General features: G+C 39.4%; 3 protein-coding genes across 7 annotated transcripts; all 3 read right to left on the bottom strand.

Moving 5' to 3' along the window:
• Positions 1-585: 585 nt before the first annotated feature.
• LOC306903153 (SLAM family member 9-like) lies at positions 586-2299 on the bottom strand. The gene is made up of 5 exons (XM_079472116.1): positions 2115-2299; positions 1657-1992; positions 1161-1463; positions 996-1079; positions 586-922 (listed from the first exon to the last, which is right to left on the bottom strand). The coding sequence occupies exons 1-5, from the start codon at positions 2158-2160 to the stop codon at positions 870-872; spliced, it is 822 nt and encodes a 273-aa protein (XP_079328242.1). The 5' UTR covers positions 2161-2299; the 3' UTR covers positions 586-869.
• Positions 2300-5940: 3641 nt separating this feature from the next.
• On the bottom strand, positions 5941-8025 carry LOC306903154 (uncharacterized protein). Of its 2 annotated transcripts, XM_079472118.1 has the most exons (6): positions 7688-8025; positions 7195-7530; positions 6965-7068; positions 6790-6882; positions 6560-6643; positions 5941-6379 (listed from the first exon to the last, which is right to left on the bottom strand). In XM_079472118.1, exons 1-5 carry the CDS (start codon positions 7752-7754, stop codon positions 6626-6628), a joined length of 618 nt encoding a protein of 205 aa, XP_079328244.1. In that variant the 5' UTR covers positions 7755-8025; the 3' UTR covers positions 5941-6379; positions 6560-6625. The 2 variants fall into 2 exon arrangements, with proteins under 2 accessions (XP_079328244.1, XP_079328243.1); XM_079472117.1 differs by having other exon boundaries at positions 6790-7068.
• A 10734-nt stretch (positions 8026-18759) lies between these two features.
• LOC306903156 (uncharacterized protein) lies at positions 18760-23803 on the bottom strand. Of its 4 annotated transcripts, XM_079472122.1 has the most exons (9): positions 23744-23803; positions 23035-23152; positions 22429-22479; positions 22250-22325; positions 19945-20277; positions 19710-19763; positions 19504-19611; positions 19135-19202; positions 18760-19043 (listed from the first exon to the last, which is right to left on the bottom strand). In XM_079472122.1, the coding sequence occupies exons 5-9, from the start codon at positions 20231-20233 to the stop codon at positions 18996-18998; spliced, it is 567 nt and encodes a 188-aa protein (XP_079328248.1). In that variant the 5' UTR covers positions 20234-20277; positions 22250-22325; positions 22429-22479; positions 23035-23152; positions 23744-23803; the 3' UTR covers positions 18760-18995. The 4 variants fall into 4 exon arrangements, with proteins under 4 accessions (XP_079328248.1, XP_079328247.1, XP_079328246.1 ...); XM_079472121.1 differs by lacking the exon at positions 23035-23152; XM_079472120.1 differs by lacking the exons at positions 22250-22325; positions 22429-22479; positions 23035-23152; positions 23744-23803 and adding an exon at positions 20551-20745.
• Between the last annotated feature and the right edge of the window lie 2512 nt (positions 23804-26315).

Raw genomic sequence — 26315 nt, forward strand, 5'->3', positions numbered from 1 at the left:
ACACAAGTTCAGGCAAAGAGATCAGCTTGGTGTTGTTAAAAACACCATAAAGATTTTCTTTCCTATCGATTCGAGATTGAGCTATTCTGAACCGTAAACTAAGGGACTGTTCACAGAACACCACTTCATCACATTATGGGACGTTTTGCAGCAGATTCCTGCCAGACAAAATAATGTTAGAATCGTTTTTTTTTTAGTTGATCTGATGTTGAAATGGTCTACACCATGTAAAAACTGGAAAGCTGGGAACAGACACCCTGATGCTGGCCAATAAACTGTTTTCTTTGTACCAGGAGAAACTCGCTGAACACAACACTCATTTTCTGATGATGAAGAACATTGAGAAGAGTTTCTGATGATGAAAAACACTGAGAAGAGTTTCTGATGATGACAGGAGCAGACAGACTTGAAACCAAAGAGGAACAGATCTGAAAGCAATTGCATTGGAAGGTTTCTCATATTCATTTCACAGTAGTTTTGGTGTAATAATACAGACATATTGACAATTGAGGGAGCTCGGTGCGGATTGCCAACACTTGCGCTATTTATGAAGCAACCTAGAAAAACGTGTTTCCTAAAAAAATTGGATATGCATTCGTCTTTCTTTATTGAAGTTGATATGGCTTGGTCTCAGATGAGAGAAATACGAGCGATCATCTTTAATTTGAGCCATGCTACACAGAAAACATCTCACAAAAAGACCAAATAATCACAATGATTCCGTGATGAAAAGAAAGGACAAAAAAACATAGAAACGACCAAAATATGTAAATATCAATAATTTATGTCAATAAATTATGATCTATTCAAATTTCCCTATCATCCAAGAAATCTTCATAAGCATCAATAACAGACGGTTTTCTTCTTTGTTAACCAATTATGGAATTTTTTGTTCCTTGGTGCAGTCGCTTTTGTCTTGCTTCTATGAACACAAAAACATGAAGATGTTAATCAAGATCGACCATTTTATAAAGTACCATGATTGTTATACTTACTTCGCCTTGTTTTCCAGTAGAAACATATCCCACATATGAGAACAAACAGTATTAATGCTAAAACTATGCAAGCCGCTTTAGATTCTGTAACAGGGGAAAAACAGCAACTCATAACATCAGAACATCTAAAAAAAGGAACAATCAGAAACAATTTTACTGTCCTACCTGAACACGTCTGACAGACATAATTGATGTGCAGATGTTGTGTGAGGTTTGTGATGGGATTGTTGACCACACATCTGTATGTGTTTGTATCCTGATATTCCACCTCCAGAGGAAGAGAGAGTCTGATGTTGAGATCAGACACACTGATGCTGGACAATAAACTGTTTCCTTTGTACCAGGAGAGACTCACACGTGTCACATTCATCACTGAACACAACAACACACATTTTGAAGCTGAAGCTCTTTCTGATGATGGCGGATTCTGTGGACAGTATCTGATGATGACAGGAACAGACAGACGAGCTGGAAACCAAAGAGGAACAGAACTATAAGAAATTGCTTTCACAATAGTTTTGGTGTAATAATACAATCATATTTACACTTCAGGGCCTCCAGGTCTCGCTTATCAAACCTGATTCGACTCATCAGATCATAATAGTGATGGAAACCAGCAAACAAAATACATTTGTTAAAAGTTGTATTAAGCAAAACTCACCGTACACTGTAACAGTGAATGTCTTGTATGAAATTCCTCTGTCACTGCTGATCTGTAGTTTATAAAGTCCAGAGTTTGTGATGGTGATGTTTGTGATGGTGAGCGATCCAGTCTGATTGTTCAGCTTCAGTTTGTCTTTATATCTTCCATCAGGATCATATTCAGAGCTTAAGTTGGCATGTTTATTGATTTCAGCAATTATTTTCCCCAGAGGAGCAAACTGCCAAAGTATCTGATCAAGTCTCTGTATGTGAGTAAGATCAGTGTGTAAAGTGACAGATTCTCCCTCCGTCACTGACACTGACTTCACTTCATCTCCATCAACACCAAACACACCTGGAGAACAAACAGACGAATTGACGAGAAAGTCCAGAAAGTTGTAACACAATAATGGACATTTCTATGTTGGAAATAGGAGTGGAAAACCGTTTTGAAACATGTAAGATAATCTCACTCACCGTTAGATAGCATACAGAGGCAAACCAAAAAAGCGGCCGCAAACATGCTCTTCAAACGTTCCCTGAAAACTCCTTACATTGCCGTGACATGAAACAATACCACGAAACATACTTTTCTCCTTTAAAGTCCGTCATGCTAAATGTAGTTCTCTGGAAACAAAAATGTGTTGAGGATGCCAAACGCCTCTAAAAGTGTTTTTTCCAGCCTGTGATGCAGAATCAAACTTAAGTCCATGAAACGGAAATGCCTTTGGGTGGGGCAGTGAGCACAATGTTTGGGGGAGTTGATGTTATGTAAAGAGATGCTTTGTCTCGTGAAAGGCAGCGCAAATTCTTTATATGTCAGGAGACAGTTCTGGGCTTCACACTGATGTGCAAATATTTCCCATGTGCGTCACACAAGTGCCTCATTTGAAAGATTTGTATATACAGTTCAGGCCGATACAACATTAAAACTGTGTTCAATTCTATATCGTTCGAATATTGTGTATGTGTTTATGAAACTAAAAGGGAATGAAGAAATTTGTGAATTTGGCAAATGTGTGTGCAGTGAAAAACACACAACCCAACATAACAAATGAAGAAAACATAATCCAGACGCATTATATTTAACAGTATTTAACGGTTTGAGGTTTACGCTTTATGAAATCAGTGTTGAATTTTCTATTTTCATCGAATAATATTCAAAGTTAAAATGATTAACAATGTTGATTGTGTAGGGGTAAGAAAGCTATTTCATGATAAATTAAAATCTAAAATATGAACTAGAGATGCGCGGATGAGCTAAAATGTCACCCGCATCCGCTGCTTCAAATCAATTATCCACCCGCCATCCGCCCGCACGTATAATTTTCTATGATATAGATATCCGCACCCGACCCGCAACCGATCGTCACTTTAATTCATCTAATTATTTTCTTTAAGCATGATGTTATCAGATTCAGTGACGTTAGAACTAGTCTGTCAATATCCGATATTAAAATGAATCGTAAAATGCTTTTAAATGAACATTTATTTGTATAACAAAAAGTTTGGCTTCGGCCACACAAACACAGCTCAAATAATTTGAAATATTATACTGGAACATTCCTAAAACAGATATTCAAAGTAACAATAAAGAACTTTTTTCTTTCCAGAAAACAGAACAAAGTCCGATAGCAAAACGGTGCCAATTCAGCATTAGCTACTTGGCCTTTTCTTTTGCACTGTGCAAACACAGAATAGCATCTACTGTGCCTGGATTCAGACGATTCCGCCTCGCCTCTAAAACCCGCACTAAATGAGCGTTCGCTTGCACAGCTTGTTGCAGGAATGCACAATATTCTCCTAGCAAGGCGCTGCAGTCGTGGAAATAAGCGATCTTGTTTGTCCCAGAATAACACTTTTTCCTCTGAGGACTCATCTAACAGAAAGTTTCTCCCGGATCTGTTTCGCCTCCATTTCTGCATTAAGAAAAGGACCCCCCTCCACTGTCGACACCCGCGTATTTCTTTTACATGAGTGCAAATTGCCGGTTGCCTGGTTGAAACTGCTATTAAAACACATTCGTATTTTAAAGAAATGTTGTTATAAATAATTGTATTATTAACGAATGATCTCATCAACCCTCGACCCACCCGCAATTAATCAGAATATATATTTTTATTACCCGACCCACCCGACCCGCGGATCATCCGCAGCGCCCGCGGATTTAACCGCCATCCGCGCATCACTAATATGAACCAATTATTAATACTGTACGTGCAAGACTTCTTTAAAGGAATGGATACACAATGCAAAGTTTGCATATTGGTCTGTATTACAAGTACTGCATACTACATGTTTGGATGAATGATGTCAAGGTTGTCATGATTCTGCCGCATCATGTCATGTTTCTCTTGGTCTAGTGGCAGGATCATGACAGAACCTCACGCTTTATGTGGAGAGAGGCGACTATTGTTTATTTGGCTTGCCATACGCTCTCTCCGGTCTTGTTTCCTCATTATTGATTCATGCCCTACACCTGTTCCCCTCTTGATTTGGTCCCTTATTTAATGCCCTTGTGTCTTCTGTCTTGTGCTGGTTCATCAGTCTAGTCTAGTCTAGTCTAGTCTAGTGTTAAAGTTAATTAGTTAGTAGTTAGTCTAAGTCCTGTCTTGTCATAAAGTCTTCTGTTAACACCCCTTACCCGCTGTCTGCACCTGGGTCCTCTGTCCGTGTCTCACCCCCGTGATCATGACAAAGGTTCTCACGAACCATTCTTTGATCAATGGATGCACTTTTTGGAAGTAAATGGATACGTGGTATTATAACTCCGACTGCATTATTCTTCAGTAAGAAAGTCACAGTCACATAGGATGCGTTAAGTGTGAGTAAAACATGGGAACATTTTGAGTTATGCCTTTAGAATCACTTTAAGGTGCATTTGCCAGAAAATATTTGTATGGCTGGTTCATAAAATCTAAATATAAATGGCTTATTTGTTTGTTTTTTCCATAAATGACTTGTCATTAGGCCATCGGCATCCTGTCGTTTGGCTTAAATCTGTGTTTTCTGTTATAGACCAGGTGAGCAAACAATATCCACCTTTAGTTTATGGACGGAATAATCTTGAGTTAAAACTGAATTACAACTAACCCTCTGAACCCCACCCATGGGGCAAGTTGTGACGTGCTGTCATTGAACAAGAACGATGCTCTAGAAACAAACTCTAAGTGTTCATTTGTAGCAAAGATGTGTATGTAGCTTGTGCAAAAATCGGATTAATCAAGTTTAAGAAATGTTTGAGTTATTGAGCCCAGAACAGACCGGCCACCGTAAACTTCCAGGTTGAATTTCCACTTGTGACCGGCAGATGTCGCCAGATACAAGACTTTGTTACACATCAAAGCTCTCAGACTAAACTTAATAGGCTATGTAATGTTTTAAAGAATATAACTTTGAATCGTTTTAGTTTCACCCGAGAGAATACAAATATGCAAATGTTTCATGATTTATTTTCTTAATTCTCAATCTCTCAGTCTTTCTTAAATAGATAGAAGATTAAAGCTGAGCTTTTCCACAGCAGATAAAATACGTTTTGCAAGAAAGCAAACAACAACCAAAATAGTGAATCATTAATATATATATATAAAATATAAAAATAGACACATTAAAAAAACACGTTTTCATATATTTAAAGGCCTTTGTAAGCAATTGTCTGTTTGAATAATACTGGTTATTTTACCAGACATGTTCGATATGTTGGTTCAAAATGAAATGAAATGTACAGTTGAAAGCTGTTTTTGTCTACGCAGACATTTGGAAATAACACATTTTAGTGTTGTACCGCAAAGCGCCGTGGTATTTTGGATTAAGGTTATTGTACCGCCAAAAAAGTGTAGATACCAATGATGGGCAAAACAAAAAGTATTCAGACGGCAACCTGATAATAAACTTTTAATCTAAACAAAAAGCTTTTGTCATAATTTAGATTCATAAATACCTGCATATATTAAAGACACATCAATAACATTTTGTTAATAGCAAGTGTAAATGTTCAGGCTGTATCCTCACATCTCTGTTGTTTGATACATTCTACGGACATTTAAAAAACTATTCTTGTTTTGGTTTTAGTACTCAATACCTCTATCCTGCTGTCAGGTAAAAAGGGGGAAAATCCTGGTGAAAGGGGCAAAACTCGCCCCTGCTTAGTGAGACTATGGCCCACGCGTTAACCCCCGAGAGAAGAAGCATATCATATAATCGTACAGCTGCATCTGTCTTTTGTAAATGTGATCAAACTAAAGACTCTTCGAAGATACGTTTCTGTTGTATGCAATGCTCTATAGGTTCTCGAGATTATTATGAGATACGCAGGATATGTCACATCCGCTTTAATACAATTATGGCACATTTGAGCAGCATTGACTGTCTTTGTTATAAGCCATAACAGATGCAACCTTTGCAAATGGCTTTTGTAGCTTTTATTTTCCTGTCAATACAACATAATTATTCTCATTGGCAGAATTGATTAATTTGAAGTATTTGATATTAAAGACAAGGTGGTTCTTAAAAATAACCCTTATAGAGATCAAAAATGCTCCGGAAATGTTGCCCTTTTGATGGAGAAGTTAATTTCTGACCCTGGTACCTACATGGTTTCTATGCTTATGAACACTCAGCATTTTTCTGCTGCAAGTAAATCTGCAGGTATTAAGGATGGCGAAACCCATCCGGCATTCATCTCCAGTTGACTCTGATCGCTTGTGTCGCCAGTGTTTTCTGAATGGGGATTGTAGCGTGATCTGAGCAAAGAACGGTCATGAGAGACAATAGACAATACATATTTCTCACATTCTCATTCAGTAGTGTGTAGAGACAAGTGTTCATCCCATTATCTTTTGTTTGATGTTCACATTTGTTAAATGTTTGTATGTATTTTATTAATTCAAAATAATTCATATTTCTTTCTTGTAAATACTTACCTGTACCATAGGAGAATGACACCTATCCCCAGCAGACACAAAGGAGTGACCACAACAACAGTAACATCACCACGACTTGGTGTTCTGTGATGCACAAACATGAAACTCATTCATTTTAAAGTTACAAAAGCTCGTGTTGTCTCCTAATATGTTTCACGTCTTGATGTTTTATTCTAAATCTCTTTGTCTCCTGTCCATCTCATGGCTGAAGATGACTTCAGATGTCTTACCTGAACATTTACAGACGTCAGTGAGATGTTGTGTGTGGTTTGTGATGTCATTGTTGACCACGCAGCTGTATGTGTTTGTATCCTGATATTCCACTTCCAGAGGTAGATAGATGTTGAGATTAGACACACTGATGCTGGACAATAAACTGTTTCCTTTGTACCAGGAGAGACTCACATCATGTGACACATTCATCACTGAACACAGAACGGAGCAGTTTGAAGATGGTTCCGATGATGAACAGTTTAGAAAGTCATAGGTGATGACAACGGGCAGACGAGCTGGAGAAACAAAGAGAAACTGAATTGAATTGTCAAAAAAGCTTTGAATTTATACATTGTTCTTTAGGGAGACCTTGCAATGGGATTAACAAGCATAAAATCTACAAAACTATGAGCAAAACTCACCATAGACAGTCACATTGAAACTCCTGTATGAAGTTTTACTGTTAAAGATCATAAGTTTATAAAGCCCAGACTGAATGATGCTGATGTTTGTGATGGTGAGATATCCGGTCTGATTTTCCAGCTTTAGTTTGACTCTGAATCTGTCATCGTAACCATCACTTATAAACCTAGATTTGGCTTGAGTATTGATTTGAGCCAGAAGAGCCCCTTGAGATTCATCTATCCACACTATCGTATCGTCTCTCTTTATGTGAGTAAGATCCGTGCGAAGTGTGATAGATTCTCCCTCCATCACTGACACTGACTTCATTTCATCTCCATCAACACCAAACACACCTGAAACACAAATAGATCTCATACAAATGGGAACTTTGCTCATCTTTGTAATGGATCTCTCTGCATTTATCTTTAAGAAGGAACACAATAGTGGACTTTTCTATAGCGGTTGGAAATAGGAATGCAAAAACATAACATGGAAGATAGTCAGTCTTACCATTAGATGTCACGATACACAAGCAAACATAAACAGTCTCCGCAAACATTTTCTTCACAAATTGCATGAAAACTTATATCGCTGTGACACGGAACGATATTGAAGAAACAACCAGCAAATAATACTTTTCTCCTTTCAAGAGTGTCATGCTAAACATTTTTCTGGAAAGCCATGCAGAGACACAGGATGAAACTGAAGTACATTAAACTGAAATTATCTCATAGAGTTTGTACTGATCAATGGTCAGCATGGGTGGAACACAGTTTGGGGGCGTTGAACATGTGTAAAGAGATGCTTTTGTCATGATTCTGCCTGCTCTTGTCTTGATTTTCTGGTCTAGGGGCAGAATCATGACAGACCCACGTGTTTTATGTGGAGAGAAACATATTATTGTCAATCAGGACATAATATGCGTTCTCTCCTGTCTCGTCATTTGGCCCCGCCCCTCTCGTTCCTAGTATAGCTTTCCTCCTGTGTCGCATTACCCACTCCTGCCCATCGTTATCTCCTTTGTTAGTCTCCCTATATAATACCCTCTCGTCCATTGTCTTGTGCTGGTTCGTTATACTTGACTTGTATGCTGTTCTGTTCCCGGCACTGTATGTAGAGTTTTGGTCATGTCATGTTCTGGTCTGCTTAATGTTAAATTATCTAGTGAGTCTTGTGTTTGGTTATGTTTGCCCCCATGTGGGAAGTCTTTGATTTCAGTTTTGGATTTTAGTTTGTCAGTGTTTTCCCCCCATCGCGGGTGTTTGCTTTGTGTTTATTATTTATTAAAACCTGTTAACCCCTTCATCCCCGTTTCGCTGCCTGCAATTGGGTTCTCTGTCACAGTTCATGACAGAACGAACCAGCCATTACTGAACCCAGCAGGCAGCAATGACCACACGGGCCCGGAAGCCTCGTCTTCTCTGCGGCGTCCAACAAGGGAATACTGACTTGGAAAGTTATTTGGGCAGGTTCCTGGATGTCGCAGAGGAGATGGTCCGTGGTGAGGAGGAGCTGGCGGTGCTTTTTAACGCCGGTCTGAGGGACCCTCTTTCGCCAGCGGAGATGAGATCGCTGAAGCCGTTGGAGTTTGAGGATGTGTGGAGGTGCGCCGTCGCACGCTCTGAGCTCAGGATCTCAGGCCAACTTGGCTATTCATCTCCGCTGGCCGCAGTTCCAGAGGGTCGTGCCCTGCAGATCGGGGTTATGGGCATCACCACACCATCTGCTCCACCACCTACAGCCTCCTCACCCGCAGTCAGCTTTGGTGGCAAGCGTGGGAGACGGGAATCCTGGGGGTCCTCGTCCGAGGCCTCCAATCCCGAGCCGCCCGTGCCCTTCTCGTCATTCCTTCAGCCGCCCACCAGACGGGTGGCTCGGCTGAAGAAGAAGAGGCAACGGAGGGCGGTCCCAAGTCCGGTGGTCCCGTCAAGTCCGGTGGTCCCGTCAAGTCCGGTGGTCCCGTCAAGTCCGGTGGTCCCGTCGAGTCCGGTGGTCCCGTCGAGTCCGGTGGTCCCGTCGAGTCCGGTGGTCCCGTCGAGTCCGGTGGTCCCGTCGAGTCCGGTGGTCCCGTCGAGTCCGGTGGTCCCGTCGAGTCCGGTGGTCCCGAGTCCGGTGGTCCCGAGTCCGGTGGTCCCGAGTCCGGTGGTCCCGAGTCCGGTGGTCCCGAGTCCGGTGGTCCCGAGTCCGGTGGTCCCGAGTCCGGTGGTCCCGAGTCCGGTGGTCCCGAGTCCGGTGGTCCCGAGTCCGGTGGTCCCGAGTCCGGTGGTCCCGAGTCCGGTGGTCCCGAGTCCGGTGGTCCCAAGTCCGGTGGTCCCAAGTCCGGTGGTCCCAAGTCCGGTGGTCCCGCAGGCGCCCAGTCCTGTTCCTCAGCCGGCCTTCCAGCCGGCCTCAAGCCCTGTTCCTCAGCCGGCCTTCCTGCCGGCCTCAAGCCCTGTTCCTCAGCCGGCCTTCCAGCCGGCCTCAAGCCCTGTTCCTCAGCCGGGGACTCCTAGAGCCCCTGGGACTTCGCGCTCTCGAGCGCCGCCCCCCAGGGTGTCCCCCAAGTCCCCTGGGACTCCGCGCTTCCGAGCGCCAGGGACAAAAACTGTTCCCCCTTATCCCAACCCCTTTGGACTTCCCCCCATGGACTCATGTGTTCCCCCCATGAACTTTGTTGTTCCCCCTCCCCCCCTCCCTTGTTTGTTATTTTTAGTATGTCACCCTAACCCTTTTATCATGTATTCTTGTATGCCCCTAATTGTGTTTACCATGTTTTGTTGGATGTTGTCTGTTTCCCAGTCGGTCTTGTCTCGTTAGTCTGCTCCCTTGGTGAACGCCAGGGGGCGTTCATTAAGGGGGGGGTTCTGTCATGATTCTGCCTGCTCTTGTCTTGATTTTCTGGTCTAGGGGCAGAATCATGACAGACCCACGTGTTTTATGTGGAGAGAAACATATTATTGTCAATCAGGACATAATATGCGTTCTCTCCTGTCTCGTCATTTGGCCCCGCCCCTCTCGTTCCTAGTATAGCTTTCCTCCTGTGTCGCATTACCCACTCCTGCCCATCGTTATCTCCTTTGTTAGTCTCCCTATATAATACCCTCTCGTCCATTGTCTTGTGCTGGTTCGTTATACTTGACTTGTATGCTGTTCTGTTCCCGGCACTGTATGTAGAGTTTTGGTCATGTCATGTTCTGGTCTGCTTAATGTTAAATTATCTAGTGAGTCTTGTGTTTGGTTATGTTTGCCCCCCATGTGGGAAGTCTTTGATTTCAGTTTTGGATTTTAGTTTGTCAGTGTTTTCCCCCCATCGCGGGTGTTTGCTTTGTTTATTATTTATTAAAACCTGTTAACCCCTTCATCCCCGTTTCGCTGCCTGCAATTGGGTTCTCTGTCACAGTTCATGACATGCTTTGTTTTGTGAATACCCACATACATTCTTAGTGTCGGAAGACACGCTGTCATGTGTAGACCCATTGACTAAAACGTTTCCTGTTTAAAAGATTTCCTTAGGCCAATGCAATAAAAATGGCGTTGAATTACAGACGATATTCAATATAGTCCTAATATTGAATGTAGTTATGCAAATAAAAACTGAATGGAATCATCTTTATCAAAATAAATGAAATACAACATGCTTCTTCTGACTGGTAACAATTAAAACACAGAAGAACACCAAACATTACCAATAAATGAGCATAAATACAAATTCATCTCTGTGTCTACTTTTCTATGAACATCACAGAGGATCACAGCTATGTTGACTGTACAAGCTTACATAAACAGGGTTTCTTTTTTGTATTCACTTACAGGAAAGCAGAAATGATATTTGGCATTGTTCCCTTTACATGGCCCTACAGATGTTCAGCTTATTGTGCAATATAACCTCATAGTCATCAAATGATAAAACATAGGGGTGTACCCCTAGTTGGTATATGGTATATGCCCTCCATAAAAACTGGACATCCTAGATAAAATGCAATATCCAAACACAAACTAAAAGTTTGTTTATTTATTTGTTTGTATAGCACAATTTAATACAACTTCACAATTCACACAATAAAAACACAGAGATACCAGTGATGTTTAGTTTCACCACAAACTAAAACTCCCGGTTTAGCAGTTCTGTGCCAGTTTAGGCATATATATGAAAATGGCTATAGAATAGGAATGGGTTACACACCCATGTAGATGTAAGAGACCTTGAGAATATGATTAAAGCATTGTATATTATTTGTATTTTGTATTTATCAACATTATGAAGTCAGCACAACTCATCAAAATAGTGTTTCTTATCTCTTTTCTCGGAAGTGATCTACTTTACTTTAAATCCAACAATTGACTCTCTAGTAAATCATTTCAAATAGGCATATAAACTAAAGGCAAAGGTCGCCTTGGAATCGTAGTATGGAAAATATCATGCTTTACTTTCAGTTTCAAATGAGTTACACGCTTTAAATAGGCCTATCCGTCACCTGTCGACATTAAAGCAGAGCTCTAGCTCTCTGGACGAGGCCAAACCTCAACACGATGGCAGAAGACAAGTTTATATTAGCTGAAGGGCTCACAGCTCTTCTGGGAGTCACGGTGAAACTGCTGTCGGACGTTTCAGATTCAGATGGAGCTGTTAAACTGGACGTTACCAATCTACCGGAGATTGCTCTTCTTGGTGAAGAGCTGTTAGAGTTGTTGTTCAGTCCTCTGTCGTATTTGACTTCGTTGCTGGCAGGCTGGTTTATTGGTGACCGGTCGCAAAAAACATCACAAGAAACCCAGAAAAAAGAAAGCACAAGCTCTTCTTCGGGAAAAGTATTATTCGTGATTCCAGATGAATTCTTCGACCCAGCGTATGACTTTGACTTCACTCACATGTCCAAGTCTGACTCTGATTCTGACTGCGAGCGTGGGAACGAGTCGTACGAGCGTCCGTACGGGTGGAAGCGTTATGCGCTGAAGGTGCGGGATAAGTACCCAGACGGGAACGCTTGGCTTGGAACAGAAGGATGGAGGAACCACTCTGATCCCGATGAGTGGCCGGTGTCCTACCATGGAACCGATTTAAAAGGAGCTGAGGGAATAATAAAAAGCCACTACAAGGTGGGCAATAGACAAATGTTCGGGAGAGGAATTTATTCCTCTCCAGACATAGACGTGGCAGATGGATTCAGCAAGACATTCAAATCGCAGAAGAATGGAAAGACCTACAGTATCATCATGCAGAACAGAGTCAACCCCAAGAAGAGGGAAATCATCAAGGACATGGACTATTGGTTGGTCCCCATCCCTGATGGGACATCTGCTGAGAAAGAGAAAGAAATTGTGAAGAGCTCCATCCGACCCTATGGACTTCTGCTTAAAGAGGGGTAGAAGGGGAAACAATATTCTTGATCTATGATTCTTGCTTTTTGGGACAATATTTCTATATCCAAATCAATGGATTACACGTTAACAAGATTGTGTTTTTTTTTTATTTTTTCTGTTCATCAATTCAGCTCTTTTCAGTAAACAGTATATTATTTTAGTAAGACATTTATTAGTTTAAAAAAATCTTGAAACGTACCAGAACTTCCGATGCTTTACAATATCCTTTAATAGTTATTTCGTCATCGATTTCAGAACTGTGACACTTGCTGTTCTGCGCACTCTATATAGGATCAGTCATGATTTACATGAAGTATTGCAAATAAAAAATGTATCTTTCAATCCCAATAAATGCTTTATAAAATGCCAATATATGCAACATTTTGTTTCCGTTTGATCGAGTGAATGACCTTAAGTTTTACTTGGTTTCAGTTTCAGACTAGTTGGTTTCTAGCTTCCACAAGATGTGTAAAAAACGTGTTTTAATATCTAAGATCGAATCACTGCCCCGATAATGAGAGTTGCAACCCCTTTTCTTTTTACTGTATTTGATATTCAGTGTATATCATTGTCATGTGGTTCACATGAGGATGAACTCATTGAGAAAGTATTTATGATTAATGAAGCCATTACAAATCATGCCAAATACATATCAAACAAACACTAAAGATCCAGTGATTGGCCAGAATACATCGGATTGTATTTACAGTAACAACACAACAGGTGGCTGCATAGAGCAGTGATGCCCCAACCGGTCACTCTTCACACCATAATTATGATCCTTAAAACCTAAGCATGTCCGAATGCTTGACCAAATGGGCGCAATTCGCATCAAAATCATGTTATATTCTGATTCAATAGCTTATTAGCACTTATTCAAGCTGTAATTTGCTGTAAGGATAGGTACTGTACATCAGTTGTACATACATCAGGAAGACACGCTGTCATGTGTAGACCCATTGACTAAAACGTTTCCTGTTTAAAAGATTTCCTTAGGCCAATGCAATAAAAATGGCGTTGAATTACAGAGGATATTCAATATAGTCCTAATATTGAATGTAGTTATGCAAATAAAAACTGAATGGAATCATCTTTATCAAAATAAATGAAATACAACATGCTTCTTCTGACTGGTAACAATTAAAACACAGAAGAACACCAAACATTAAGACATACGTTTTCCAAACTTTGTCTATTGAATAGCATTTAATGGTTTGTAGACTACATTTAGATTTCATGAAAACGTTTGAAATTGGTCTGTTAAGAGTTTTTTTAACGTTTGGACTGTGTGGTTCGCGTGTACACAGTTTTGAGTCGCAGGCGTCGCCAGCGAGCGACGTTTCGAGCGCTGCCCATCCGTGTGCTTTGACTCACGACAAAAAGGAGATTTCGCAAAATGTTTGCTTTAATATAATACAAAATCAATATTATGTATTTGTTTAAGGTACTATATATGAAGATATATTTACATTTTCTGCTTTAATTTATAGCTGGTGACAGATCGTGAAAAAAACACCACAAATAAATGAGCATAAATACAAATTCATCTCTGTGTCTACTTTTCTATGAACATCACAGAGGATCACAGCTATGTTGACTGTACAAGCTTACATAAACAGGGTTTCTTTTTTGTATTCGCTTACAGGAAAGCAGAAATGATATTTGGCATTGTTCCCTTTATTTGGCCCTTTATAAAATATCATGCTTTACTTTCAGTTTCAAATGAGTGTTACACGCTTTAGATAGGCCTATCCGTCACCTGTCGACATTAAAGCAGAGCTCTAGCTCTCTGGACGAGGCCAAACCTCAACACGATGGCAGAAGACAAGTTTATATTAGCTGAAGGGCTCACAGCTCTTCTGGGAGTCACGGTGAAACTGCTGTCGGACGTTTCAGATTCAGATGGAGCTGTTAAACTGGACGTTACCAATCTACCGGAGATTGCTCTTCTTGGTGAAGAGCTGTTAGAGTTGTTGTTCAGTCCTCTGTCGTATTTGACTTCGTTGCTGGCAGGCTGGTTTATTGGTGACCGGTCGCAAAAATCACCACAAGAAACCCAGAAAAAAAAAAGCACAAGCTCTTCTACGGGAAAAGTATTATTCGTGATTACAGAAGAATTCTTCGACCCAGCGTATGACTTTGACTTCACTCACATGTCCAAGTCTGACTCTGATTCTGACTGCGAGCGTGGGAACGAGTCGTACGAGCGTCCGTACGGTTGGAAGCGTTATGCGCTGAAGGTGCGGGATAAGTACCCAGACGGGAACGCTTGGCTTGGAACAGAAGGATGGAGGAACCACTCTGATCCCGGTGAGTGGCCGGTGTCCTACCATGGAACCGATTTAAAAGGAGCTGAGGGAATAATAAAAAGCCACTACAAGGCGGGCAATAGACAAATGTTCGGGAGAGGAATTTATTCATCTCCAGACATAGAAGTGGCAGATGAATACAGCAAGAATTTCAAATCGCAGAAGGATGGAAAGACCTACAGTATCATCATGCAGAACAGAGTCAACCCCAAGAAGAGGGAAATCATCAAGGACATGGACTATTGGTTGGTCCCCATCCCTGATGGGACATCTGCTGAGAAAGAGAAAGAAATTGTGAAGAGCTCCTTCCGGCCCTATGGACTTCTGCTTAAAGAGGTGTAGAAGGGGAAACAATGATCTATGATTCTTGCCTTTTGGGACAATATATCTATATCCAAATCAATGGATTACACGTTAACAAGATTGTGTTTTTTTTGTGATTTTTTCTTTTCATCAATTCAGCTCTTTTCAGTAAACAGTATATCATTTTAGTAAGACATTTATTAGTTTAAAAAAATCTTGAAACGTACCAGAACTTCCGATGCTTTACAATATCCTTTAATAGTTATTTCGTCATCGATTTCAGAACTGTGACACTCGCTGTTCTGCGCACTCTATATAGGATCAGTCATGATTTACATGAAGTATTGCAAATAAAAAATGTATCTTTCAATCCCAATAAATGCTTTATAAAATGCCAATATATGCAACATTTTGTTTCCGTTTGATCGAGTGAATGACCTTAAGTTTTACTTGGTTTCAGTTTCAGACTAGTTGGTTTCTAGCTTCCACAAGATGTGTAAAAAACGTGTTTTAATATCTAAGATCGAATCACTGCCCCGATAATGAGAGTTGCATCCCCTTTTCTTTTTACTGTATTTGATATTCAGTGTATATCATTGTCATGTGGTTCACATGAGGATGAACTCATTGAGAAAGTATTTATGATTAATGAAGCCATTACAAATCATGCCAAATACATATCAAACAAACAGTAAAGATCCAGTGTTTGGCCAGAATACATCGGATTATATTTACAGTAACAACACAACAGGTGGCTGCATAGAGCAGTGATGCCCCAACCGGTCACTCTTCACACCATAATTATGATCCTTAATACCTAAGCATGTCCGAATGCTTGACCAAATGGGCGCAATTCGCATCAAAATCATGTTATATTCTGATTCAATAGCTTATTAGCACTTATTCAAGCTGTAATTTGCTGTAAGGATAGGTACTGTACATCAGTTGCACATGTGGTTGATGACATTGAGAGATACACTGTACATTTTCACTTTCCGTTTCTTTGAACTGGCTTTCTGTGATTGAATTTCTGTATGTTTTTTTGCATTTATTTTAATCTGTTTAAATTGTGCAGCACATTGGCCAACCTCGGTTGAACTTCACAGTGCTATATAAATAAACTTGACATTGACATTGACATTGACAACCCACTTCTGCGCTCTTGGGTCAGTTTAAAGATGTAGGTCCTAGAAACTAAAACTATTTGCCGGTGTTCGCGCCGAACACCAAACAAAAAGTAAAACAAATGTAGGCAGGAGAGAAAAAAAACATGTCCGAATGTGCAATGGTTAGACACAGATAAAAGTGAGAACACAAACACAATAAATGTCTGGAACAGTCGAGCAAACAGATCGTTGTCTGTTGTTTGGGACTATTTTTTTAAAGCATGTCCATGACAGTTGCACAGACCTCAGCAGATACAGATACAGAGAGATACTGTTGGATTTACACCCTGTGCTATAAAAAGAAAGATACTGTAAGAGAATCAGCTAGGGTGACATGTTTCAGTCTTATATATCACATTCATTTGCTCAACTTTTCGTGGAAACACTGCCCCCTAGTGTCCATCTTTGGTGGCGCTCTTATATGTGTGGATCATTTTGAAGCGATGAATCGGCTGCATTCACCAAACAATTTTAAGAACATTCTACCTGTGTTGTTTCTTCAATTCAAAACGAAGAAAAAGTTCTTCCGCGTTTGTCCCCTCAAGATTGTCGTTTTATTCGTATGAAAAAATGAATAAATCAAGAAAAGGTTTGAAAACCTCTTCAAAAGAAACATTTTTACGAAATACGATCTAAGATTTTGTCTAAAGATAAGTTTCGCGAAAACTGCCGCAGCCGCGCCCACCAGAGCGGAGATGACCAATCGGATCACGCGCGGAGGAAAACAAACAAAACAATCTAACTGTGCGCTTAAAAGCTATTTTAAGCAAATCCGATATAAAAAGAAGTATAAAAATAAGCGTTTGACAATAATAGCGCATTACTAAAAGGGTTTTCTAGTGCGTTTTGAGCGAATGTCCCGCAGCGTTCGTTTGGCTTTGTGACGTCATAGACCGCGCACTTCAAAACATCGAGTTCTTCAGTTCAGTCAGCGATCCGACGCCGCAAGCCGCGAGTCTCCGCACTTTTCTGAGGTTTCGACTCGATACAAACCTACGAAAGTCTATCCAGGTTTTTGTGAAAAAGAAGCAGTTACCGCGATTACTGTTACGTTTACTGTACATCTGTGTACTGTAAAGCGCGCGAAATGAAGAGAAACCTAGCAGGTCATATGTCATTCACACCACGTTAAGAGACGCCAATGTACACAACAACAAACTCTGTATATGTCGAAGTGATTTAAAACAAGCTGACTTTTAAGAATGTCAAATATGAGTTAACGAATACGGCGTGATGAATCAGGTTCTCGTGTTTATGTTACGGTTGAACTTGATATACTTTAAATATCATACATTTTTCCCTGATTTACAGAAGACGCCCAATAAAATGTGTTTCAGTGTATCAAATCTTGTCAGGCATATTCACAACAAAAAGTCAGGATAAGCATGTTGTTTGAATTTGTACATAAATATTGTGTTTCACTGAACAGTCTTCCCCGCACTGTCCGGGAGCCAGACACGCTCTGTCAGTTTAAATCTAGACTAAAGACGCATCTTTATAATCTTGCATACACTACACTATCATAATATAAATATTCAGAAGGTTTATGTTACACTAGTAAGATCAACCTGGAACACTACTCTACTGTCTGCCAGTCTTATCTCATTGTTACCAGAGCGGGCATGACGCAGTTCATACCCAGACCGGACAAAAGCTGAGATGATAGAGCTGGATAAAAAAGGACATGTCGACCCGACACGTCTTCACTAGAAAATTTCAACTGCTATTAGATCATTAATGATAGTCTTCAATCTAATTATTTGTATTCTCCAAAAACTTACTTAGTTGAAACCATTAAGTAGACATTTGACTGGCATTTAATGGGCTTTCTGTGGACATAAAATCCCTTTTGTAAATGTATTTTTGATGGGGACATTTCAATTTCTTTGACCCCAAAATAAATACATTTCATTAGCAAGCAACACATCACACCATCCTTAACTCTATGACATATGACTTTCCTGGCCTTGGAAAACACTTCAAACACTTGGAAATCAAGGAGTTTAAGTGACGATAAGATGTGATCAATAAACCGATTCGAGCGTGGATACAGATGCGGGTTTATTGACTACATTAAAGAGGAAACAAACCAACTAACTAACAAATAACGAACTTTGGCAAACAACACATGAAACGTAAAATAAATTAAGATTGAAAGAAATAGACAATGCAAAGAGTGGGAGTATTAAATCTGCATAAACAACAATCTCCTTAAACGCAGCTAGAAATAGATCAGCTTTTGGGTGTGATGGGACAAGTTCTGGTGCGTGATGAAGAAGGTTTCAGAGTCCTGATGGATTTAAAGCAAGGATTGGCTGATGAAGGTGTATAATACATTACTGTATACACGTTCATTTAAGGAATGAAGAGGGAAACATTTCGATATGAAACACGAAAGGCTTTTAAGAACATTTACCTGTTGTTTGTACAAGAATATAAATATAACATGTACTATGACTTTTTTGTCAAGAGGTTTATTTGTGGTTTGAACAGTTTACACAGAACGGGCAGAACATTTGAATACTTGATAACACATAAACAAAGACGGCAGCAATGAAGATGCCTGTCCACCACCAGTCTTTATTGCATCGTCTTTCTTGTTTCAGGCTTTCTACAAAATACATTTGTTTTTCTGCTTAGTCTTGTGCCTTAAAGCGAACCACAGCAGAAACGGACATTAAATGAGAGCTGGTGGCTTGATCAGTGTCGGATTGTTGAATATATAGTATCACGAGTATCACTAGCTTTCTGTAAAAAAGAAAAAAAAGGTAAAAATGACTGCTTTATTTGATATACAACACACCTGTATGCTTATTTTAATGTTAAAGGATAGTCTTACCCTTTGTTTATTTTGTCTTAAAAACCCTGTGTCCATGTAAAGCACCTCGTCCTCTTCTTTTTGGACCACTGGGATAAATAAAACACAACACTTCTCAATAAATTCACAAGAATTCTTCTCTATAATTCACATAAGAGCATAATGTAAAAGCATTCACATACACTTTAAATAACGTTTTTAAAGATTTGCATGATTTTTAGAAATGCGGTCAAAAAACGAAATATTACAGAATAAAATGCACATTTAAAAGAAAATGACGTCATTTTACAGGGAAAACCTGTTATTTTACAATATATTTCTGTTGCTTCAGCTGAAATATATTTTTTACAGTGTAATCTGCTCGCTGAAGTCGCTGAAGTCGGCACTTGCCTCTTTTAGATGCATGTTTGCACTTCCTGTACAGGAAGAAGATCCCAGCTGCGTTTACAATCACAACTATTGAAATAATTACTGCAGAGATCGCCATTGAGAAAATGTCTGAAATGAAGATGATATTCTGAAATACTTTTGTTTACAGTATAAAGTATCTATATACTTAAGATTTGATGGAACATTTTGTAAAAGGACATTGATACCTGTGATGTTGAGATGTTGAGTGTGGTTTGTGTTGAGATCGTCGGGCAGACGAGCTGAAAAACATGAATTCATCATTTTAACTTTATCATTTTCTTGCCCTGAGGAAAAACTCACACTTTTGTCTATCAGTCTGTAAATCTAATAATTTTGTGTAGTAGGTTGTGAACTACAAATATTAATATCTTGTCAAGAGCGAACCAGCAAAAACTGAAGAATTATATGATATAAACTCACCATTGACAGTAACATGGAATTGCATGAATCGATTTCCTCCGTTCATGGTGATCAGCAGTTTATAAAGTCCAGCGTGTGATGTACTGATGTTTGTGATGGTGAGAGATCCAGTCTGATTGTCCAGCCACAGTGTCCAGGACCCGAATATCTTCCTACCATAATTTTTATCAAAGTTTTGCTCATACAAATCAGCTATAAGAGTCTCTTTAGGTCCAAACATCCACAGTATCGTAGTATTTCTCTGTATGTGAGTAAGATGAGTGTGTAAAGTGACAGATTCTCCCTCCATCACTGACACTGACTTCACTTCATCTCCATCAACACCAAACACACCTGAAACACAAGTCAGAACGGTTGTGATTATAAGTTCATGATTTACACATTATGTGATGGTTTTTCTATAAGAGGAAAGAAAGTCATACAGGTTTGAAATGACACGAATGTGACAAAGCAAAGACAGAGTTTTCATTTTAGGTGAACTATCATTTTAAATCAATTATTTTACTAAATCAATTTGTTTTCAACATTATAATAAGTTAATAAATACATATCACTCGATAAAAGGACAAACAGAGATGATGTTTCTCGTATGAAACATACACTTACCCTTCACGATCAATAAGAAGAGACCAAATGAAGTTTTTATGTCAATATTATTCCTCGACATTCTCACCAAAACATAAACAGCCTAAACTTCACGTCAAAACACAAATCCACATCAATGTTGTCCTGAAGAAAAAAAACTATTTAATAAACGTAACGTAAATATGTGCTAGCGCTACGTTATAAGACCTGAAAGACGTTTGGTTTTTCATCAGTAGATCACCATATCGCAATAGTCCCGCCCACAGTTATTTGCATAGATAAGCCTCTTTTTATTTATTAAAATAGTGTAAGAGTTTTAGAAATGTCATCAAATATAATAAACCCACTGTAAAATCATACAGGGCTGGATATGGGGAGATTGAAGGAGGACTCGAGTCCACGGAAGCCTAATTCATATTTGCCTGCATGTACTGTAATATACTCTGATGTCTGTAACGTGTTATTTGAAGTGATAAACGCTTTCTTCTACATCCTAACCATGAGTGCGGTTACTAGCTGTTCTCTGAACGTAAAGCCCCTTCCTCTTATTTTCCCCTCGACTACAACAACCAACACAAACCGAGGGCCACGATCTGATACCATCAGAGATCACTGTGATGCGTTTAAGTTACAAGCAGAAAACATGCACGAATATACAGTGGTCTGATTATTTTGGCAGCACAAAAAGATCTTCATTTTCTGTGCACTACATTTTTATATTTGTATACGTGGTTTGCAGGTTCTTTGAGGCACCTGCACATAGATGAGTTTCTAGAGAACTAGATTAAAAAAGTGGAAAAGTTCTTCTACACCAAATCTTGAATTGGAGTCATTATTGTTGTCTATTATTATTATTACTCTTATATACACGACTTAATCAGGTCATGATGGACAAAGACGCTCTGAATCAAGAAACAAATCTTCTGTAGCACAACATAGAAGACTAAACCAGTGTATGTTTTCAAGTCTATTTTATCCATCACATCAACCGCACAGTCAGCGATGTGCATGACATTTCATAATGGTGAAAAAATACTGCTGAGTAAACTAATAAAAGTACTATGTGAAATAAAAAAGCTGTTAAAGCTGTTCTCTTAAAAAAGGGTTTCAAGGAGCCATTGACTCTGATTTAACAATGATTAACAATGAACAGGTTTGGAAATGGGAAGGTAAATGATTCAGAGAGATCAACCCATCACATCCCTTTCCTGGCGAACAAGCTAATGGTCTGCTTGCATTCAGGGGAAATGTTTCTGCATTGCTTGACAAGAAACGGGCTTCACCATTATGCAGAAGTGACAAGTAGCGATCAGAAAGCAAGAGCTCGCTCTTTAGTGTTTTAATGACGCCATTGTTTTATTATACATAAAGCTCTGGGGAACCGGCACCCCCCACTAAACATAGAAGCCCCCTCACTTTGTGAACCCTGGCTCCAATTTGATGTAGAAAATAAGAGCAGTTGAAAACCACAACAATCCCATAATACAGGAAGTGCTTCAGAAATTCATTTAAATATTTCAACAACCTTCACACTCGTCTTCACTCCAGTCTGTAGTTTCAAATAGAAATAGTCATTTCTAACATTATCACTGTAATGTTTTGACTTAAAAAATTAAATATTTGAACAAAACCATCATCAGAAACAAAGAGTTCTCCGTGACGTTTACAGTAAGTGAATTATGTAACAGGAGAGCAGATCATCTGATTTGAGGACATGAACCTCTGTGATGATGGATTGAGAATCAGACGTGTCCCCTCATGAGTTGGGCTGTCTGGGCGGTCCTCACCAGATGGCCCTGTTAAATAAACATTTCCTTTTAAAGTCGTGATGATGCCATTTGACAACTAATGCAACGGTTTACATGGTAGAAATGTAGTATGAGGTAAAGCGCATGTCACCATTGTCTTGTGCTGGAGCATCATTGGCCGTATCTTGATCTCCGCTGACATCTGTAGACACACAGAACAATCCAAAAATATTGACAGATCTGTTAGAGAACAATTTATGAACACTTGATTTTCTTCTAAAATGTTGTAATCTACATTGTTAAAAATGTCAAGGAATTGTAGTTGTGTCTAAACCATGCCAGCAGAACAGTGTTTTATCAAAATAACTAAAGCACTTCAACAAAAACCCTTTATTTTGTGGAAAACACACTGTTACAGCCGTACGAAATGCTGTAAAGATTCATTCTTGAAATCACAGATTTGGAACGACCAACTTCTCTTGCAATGGCCAAAAGCTTGATCCCATCACTTTAGTACCATCTTGCAAAATCAGAAAACCTGGAAAGCTAGAAAGTCCCAGAAATAAACTCCAGGTGCCAGATTACAGTAACACCAATAACATGAAATCTGAAAGCGTACAAATTTCGATCACTGTGTTTTCCACAAAATAGTTTTTTTTGTTGAAGTGCTTTAGTTATTTTGTAAACAATGTTCTGCCAGCATGGTGTAGACACAACGATAATTCCTTTGCATTCTTCACAATGAAGATTACATTACTTCAAGTGTTCATAAATGGTTCTCTGATTTTGATCTCCACTGCATATGTGAAATAGCCACCGCTGTCTTTTGCAGGAGCATGATCTCGAGCCAACAGAACCAGCTGATTCACAGTCATCTAGTGAGTAGGTGAAAGAAATTCATATTGATATTTTCATTCTGTTGAATCGCAATGAATGTAATGAACCCCTCTTGATTCTATGGACGTTTTTGAATGAATAACTGTTCTGTTACAAATCATAGGTTGATCTACGAGGGGACACGCAGATACGATGGCCTAAAGGTAGTAACGCTTTGGATGTGTTCATTAGAGTTTGGCCGATAGACGATACCATCAGACATGACGATGTTGAGCCGGCATCGTGATTCCAGCAAATATTTCACTTTCGTCACATGACAATATTCAACAAATTGTTTAGTAAATACCATGTTTATACAATAAATAATATAAATTAATATTAACAAATTAAATATAAATAGTTTATTATTAGACTCTATCCATGTTTCCCTTTAGACATTGCCCATCCCTTGTCAAGAACTGTGTGGGGAAGAACCCAATTGGAGGCAGACACAGGGATGAAGGGGTTAACGAATAGACTTAAATAATAACACAGGAACAAAACATAAACACCCTCGATGGGGAAAACACTACTAAACAAGATACCACAACTGAAAACTAAACACTCAACAAGACTAGCAAATACTCAACAGGATCGTCATGAAACACGAACACTCCAAACAGGGCAGGATACATGAACAACAAACCAGCACAAGAAAATAGACAAGAGGGCATTAAATAGGGAGACTAACAAAGGGGATAACGATGGGCAGGTGTGGGTAATGAGACACAGGAGGAAAGCTATACTAGGAACGAGAGGGGCGGGGCCAATGACGAGACTGGAGAGAACGCATATTATGTCCTGATTGACAATAATATGTTTCTCTCCACATAAAACACATGGGTCTGTCATGACTCTGCCCCTAGACTAGAACATCAAGACAAGAGTAGGCAGAATCATGACATCCCTAGTATTCATCAAACACACAGATCACCTAACACAGTGATCAGTGTAATGCTTTTTTATTCAAATGTATTTCAATGAATTAAAAGACTAACGTTTGATGTATTGCTTACATGTGATGATTTTACCTCGCAGGTCGCCATCAAATGTGTTCCAAAGTGGTCGAGGTTTGACACTTACATCAACATTGTAAGTCGGCAATATAAATAATATATCTAGAATATCATTTACAGCAGTTCTGTGATTTAATGCAGCAAGCAGTGACCGCCGTCAAACACTTAATCGACCACAATGTCTACAATCCTTTGTGGAGTATCCTGATCAACCCGGACACGATGGACCTCAAAGTATCAGAATTTGGAGAAGGACATGGGAAACTCATCTTAAATTACTTCGAAGACCCTGAAACCCACTGTGAGTTACGTTTCTCTGTTGCTGGGACTCTTAAAAAAACTTTGTCCAACCCAATAGCACACTGACATGATCAAGATTGATCGTTTTTCTTAATTCTTGTTTGCGTTACAGGGCAAGCTTTTAATGCTGCAAGGCTGGTCGGTTGTTTGGGTCGTGTGCTGCATGTTATGATCAAACGTGGCTGTCTGGACGATGTACCTGAAGGTAAGTGACCAGCACTGACAACAAAGTCATTGTCAAATCCAACTTCTGCACAGAGTTCTCTTCAAATGCAACCTCTCAAATATAAACTAAAACTGATATCACTCTCTATACTTTCAAATATACGATAAGACGGTGTAGAACATATTGACTTATTTGTGCTTTCGTCAACAGAATTTGCCAAAGAATGTCGATTCGTGTCATTTCGGTGGTTTTACTTGAGTCGCTACTACAGAGAACCACTTGATCTTAGAAGTATCCTAGATGTACATCACTGGTAAGCAGAGACAAAGGTCAGGAGCTCAACTTTAAGGTAAGTAAAGTTTGTAATTTGCACTTGTTTTAGGGTTTTGGCGATTAAAGTTTTAAGCAGGCAATTCATTCAGGACCGCCTCTTGATCATTTAAGGAATGAAGAGGGAAACATTTCGATATGAAACATGAAAGGCTTTTAAGAACATTTACCTGTTGTTTGTACAAGAATGTAAATATAAACAGAATACAACAAAACACACATAACTTTGAGGTTATAGGTGAGGTAGAATAACATGGGGACAATAATACAATGTGGAGATACATGTATATCACTTTAGATCATTCTTTTGTGGTTTAGGAGAGAGAAAGAGCCTCTCTATTCTCTGAGGGCCACATGACTTTTCTCACTTTGGTGAACAGCCCTGTCTCTCCTCCATCTGAAGTCCAGGGGAGAGTATTGGACTCTGTCCTGGTCAGTGATGAAGGTGTTTAGATGGGGCAGATGGACCAGACTCGCTGGTGCCTGTTGAGAGCTTGTTGTGTTTTACGATCCCAGACGGTAACCTTTGGTCAGACCCTACAGTACCAATAATGTTGTAATATGTGATCTTCATAAAGGCCAGAAATACAGGAGAAAATTCTGTTTAAAGATGGATGTTTTGGGATGACCTTGTATAGACCTTGTATAGAGATTCAGTATGCATGTGCAATGAAATGTCTGGTTAACTAATATAAAAAAGGTTAGTCATGATAATTGAATCCCATAAACAAGAGTAAAGAACATGTACTATGACTTTTTTGTCAAGAGGTTTATTTGTTGTTTGAACAGTTTACACAGAACGGGCAGAACATTTGAATACTTGATAACACATAAACAAAGACGGCAGCAATGAAGATGCCTGTCCACCACCAGTCTTTATTGCATCGTCTTTCTTGTTTCAGGCTTTCTACAAAATACATTTGTTTTTCTGCTTAGTCTTGTGCCTTAAAACGGAACCACAGCAGAAACGGACATTAAAGGAGAGCTGGTGGCTTGATCAGTGTCGGATTGTTGAATATATAGTACCGTAGTATGAGTATCACTAGCTTTCTGTGAAAAAGCAAAAAAAGGTAAAAATGACTGCTTTATTTGATATAAAACACACCTGTATGCTTATTTTAATGTTAAAGGATATTCTTACCCTTTGTTTATCTTGTCTTAAAAACCCTGTGTCCATGTAAAGCACCTCGTCCTCTTCTTTTTGGACCACTGGGATAAATAAAACACAACACTTCTCAAATTCACAAGAATTCTTCTCTATAATTCACATAAGAGCATAATGTAAAAGCATTCACATACACTTTAAATAACGTTTTTAAAGATTTGCATGATTTTTAGAAATGCGGTCAA

This window comes from Barbatula barbatula (assembly GCF_947034865.1).
Source record: "Barbatula barbatula genome assembly, chromosome: 13".
Lineage (NCBI taxonomy): Eukaryota > Metazoa > Chordata > Actinopteri > Cypriniformes > Nemacheilidae > Barbatula > Barbatula barbatula.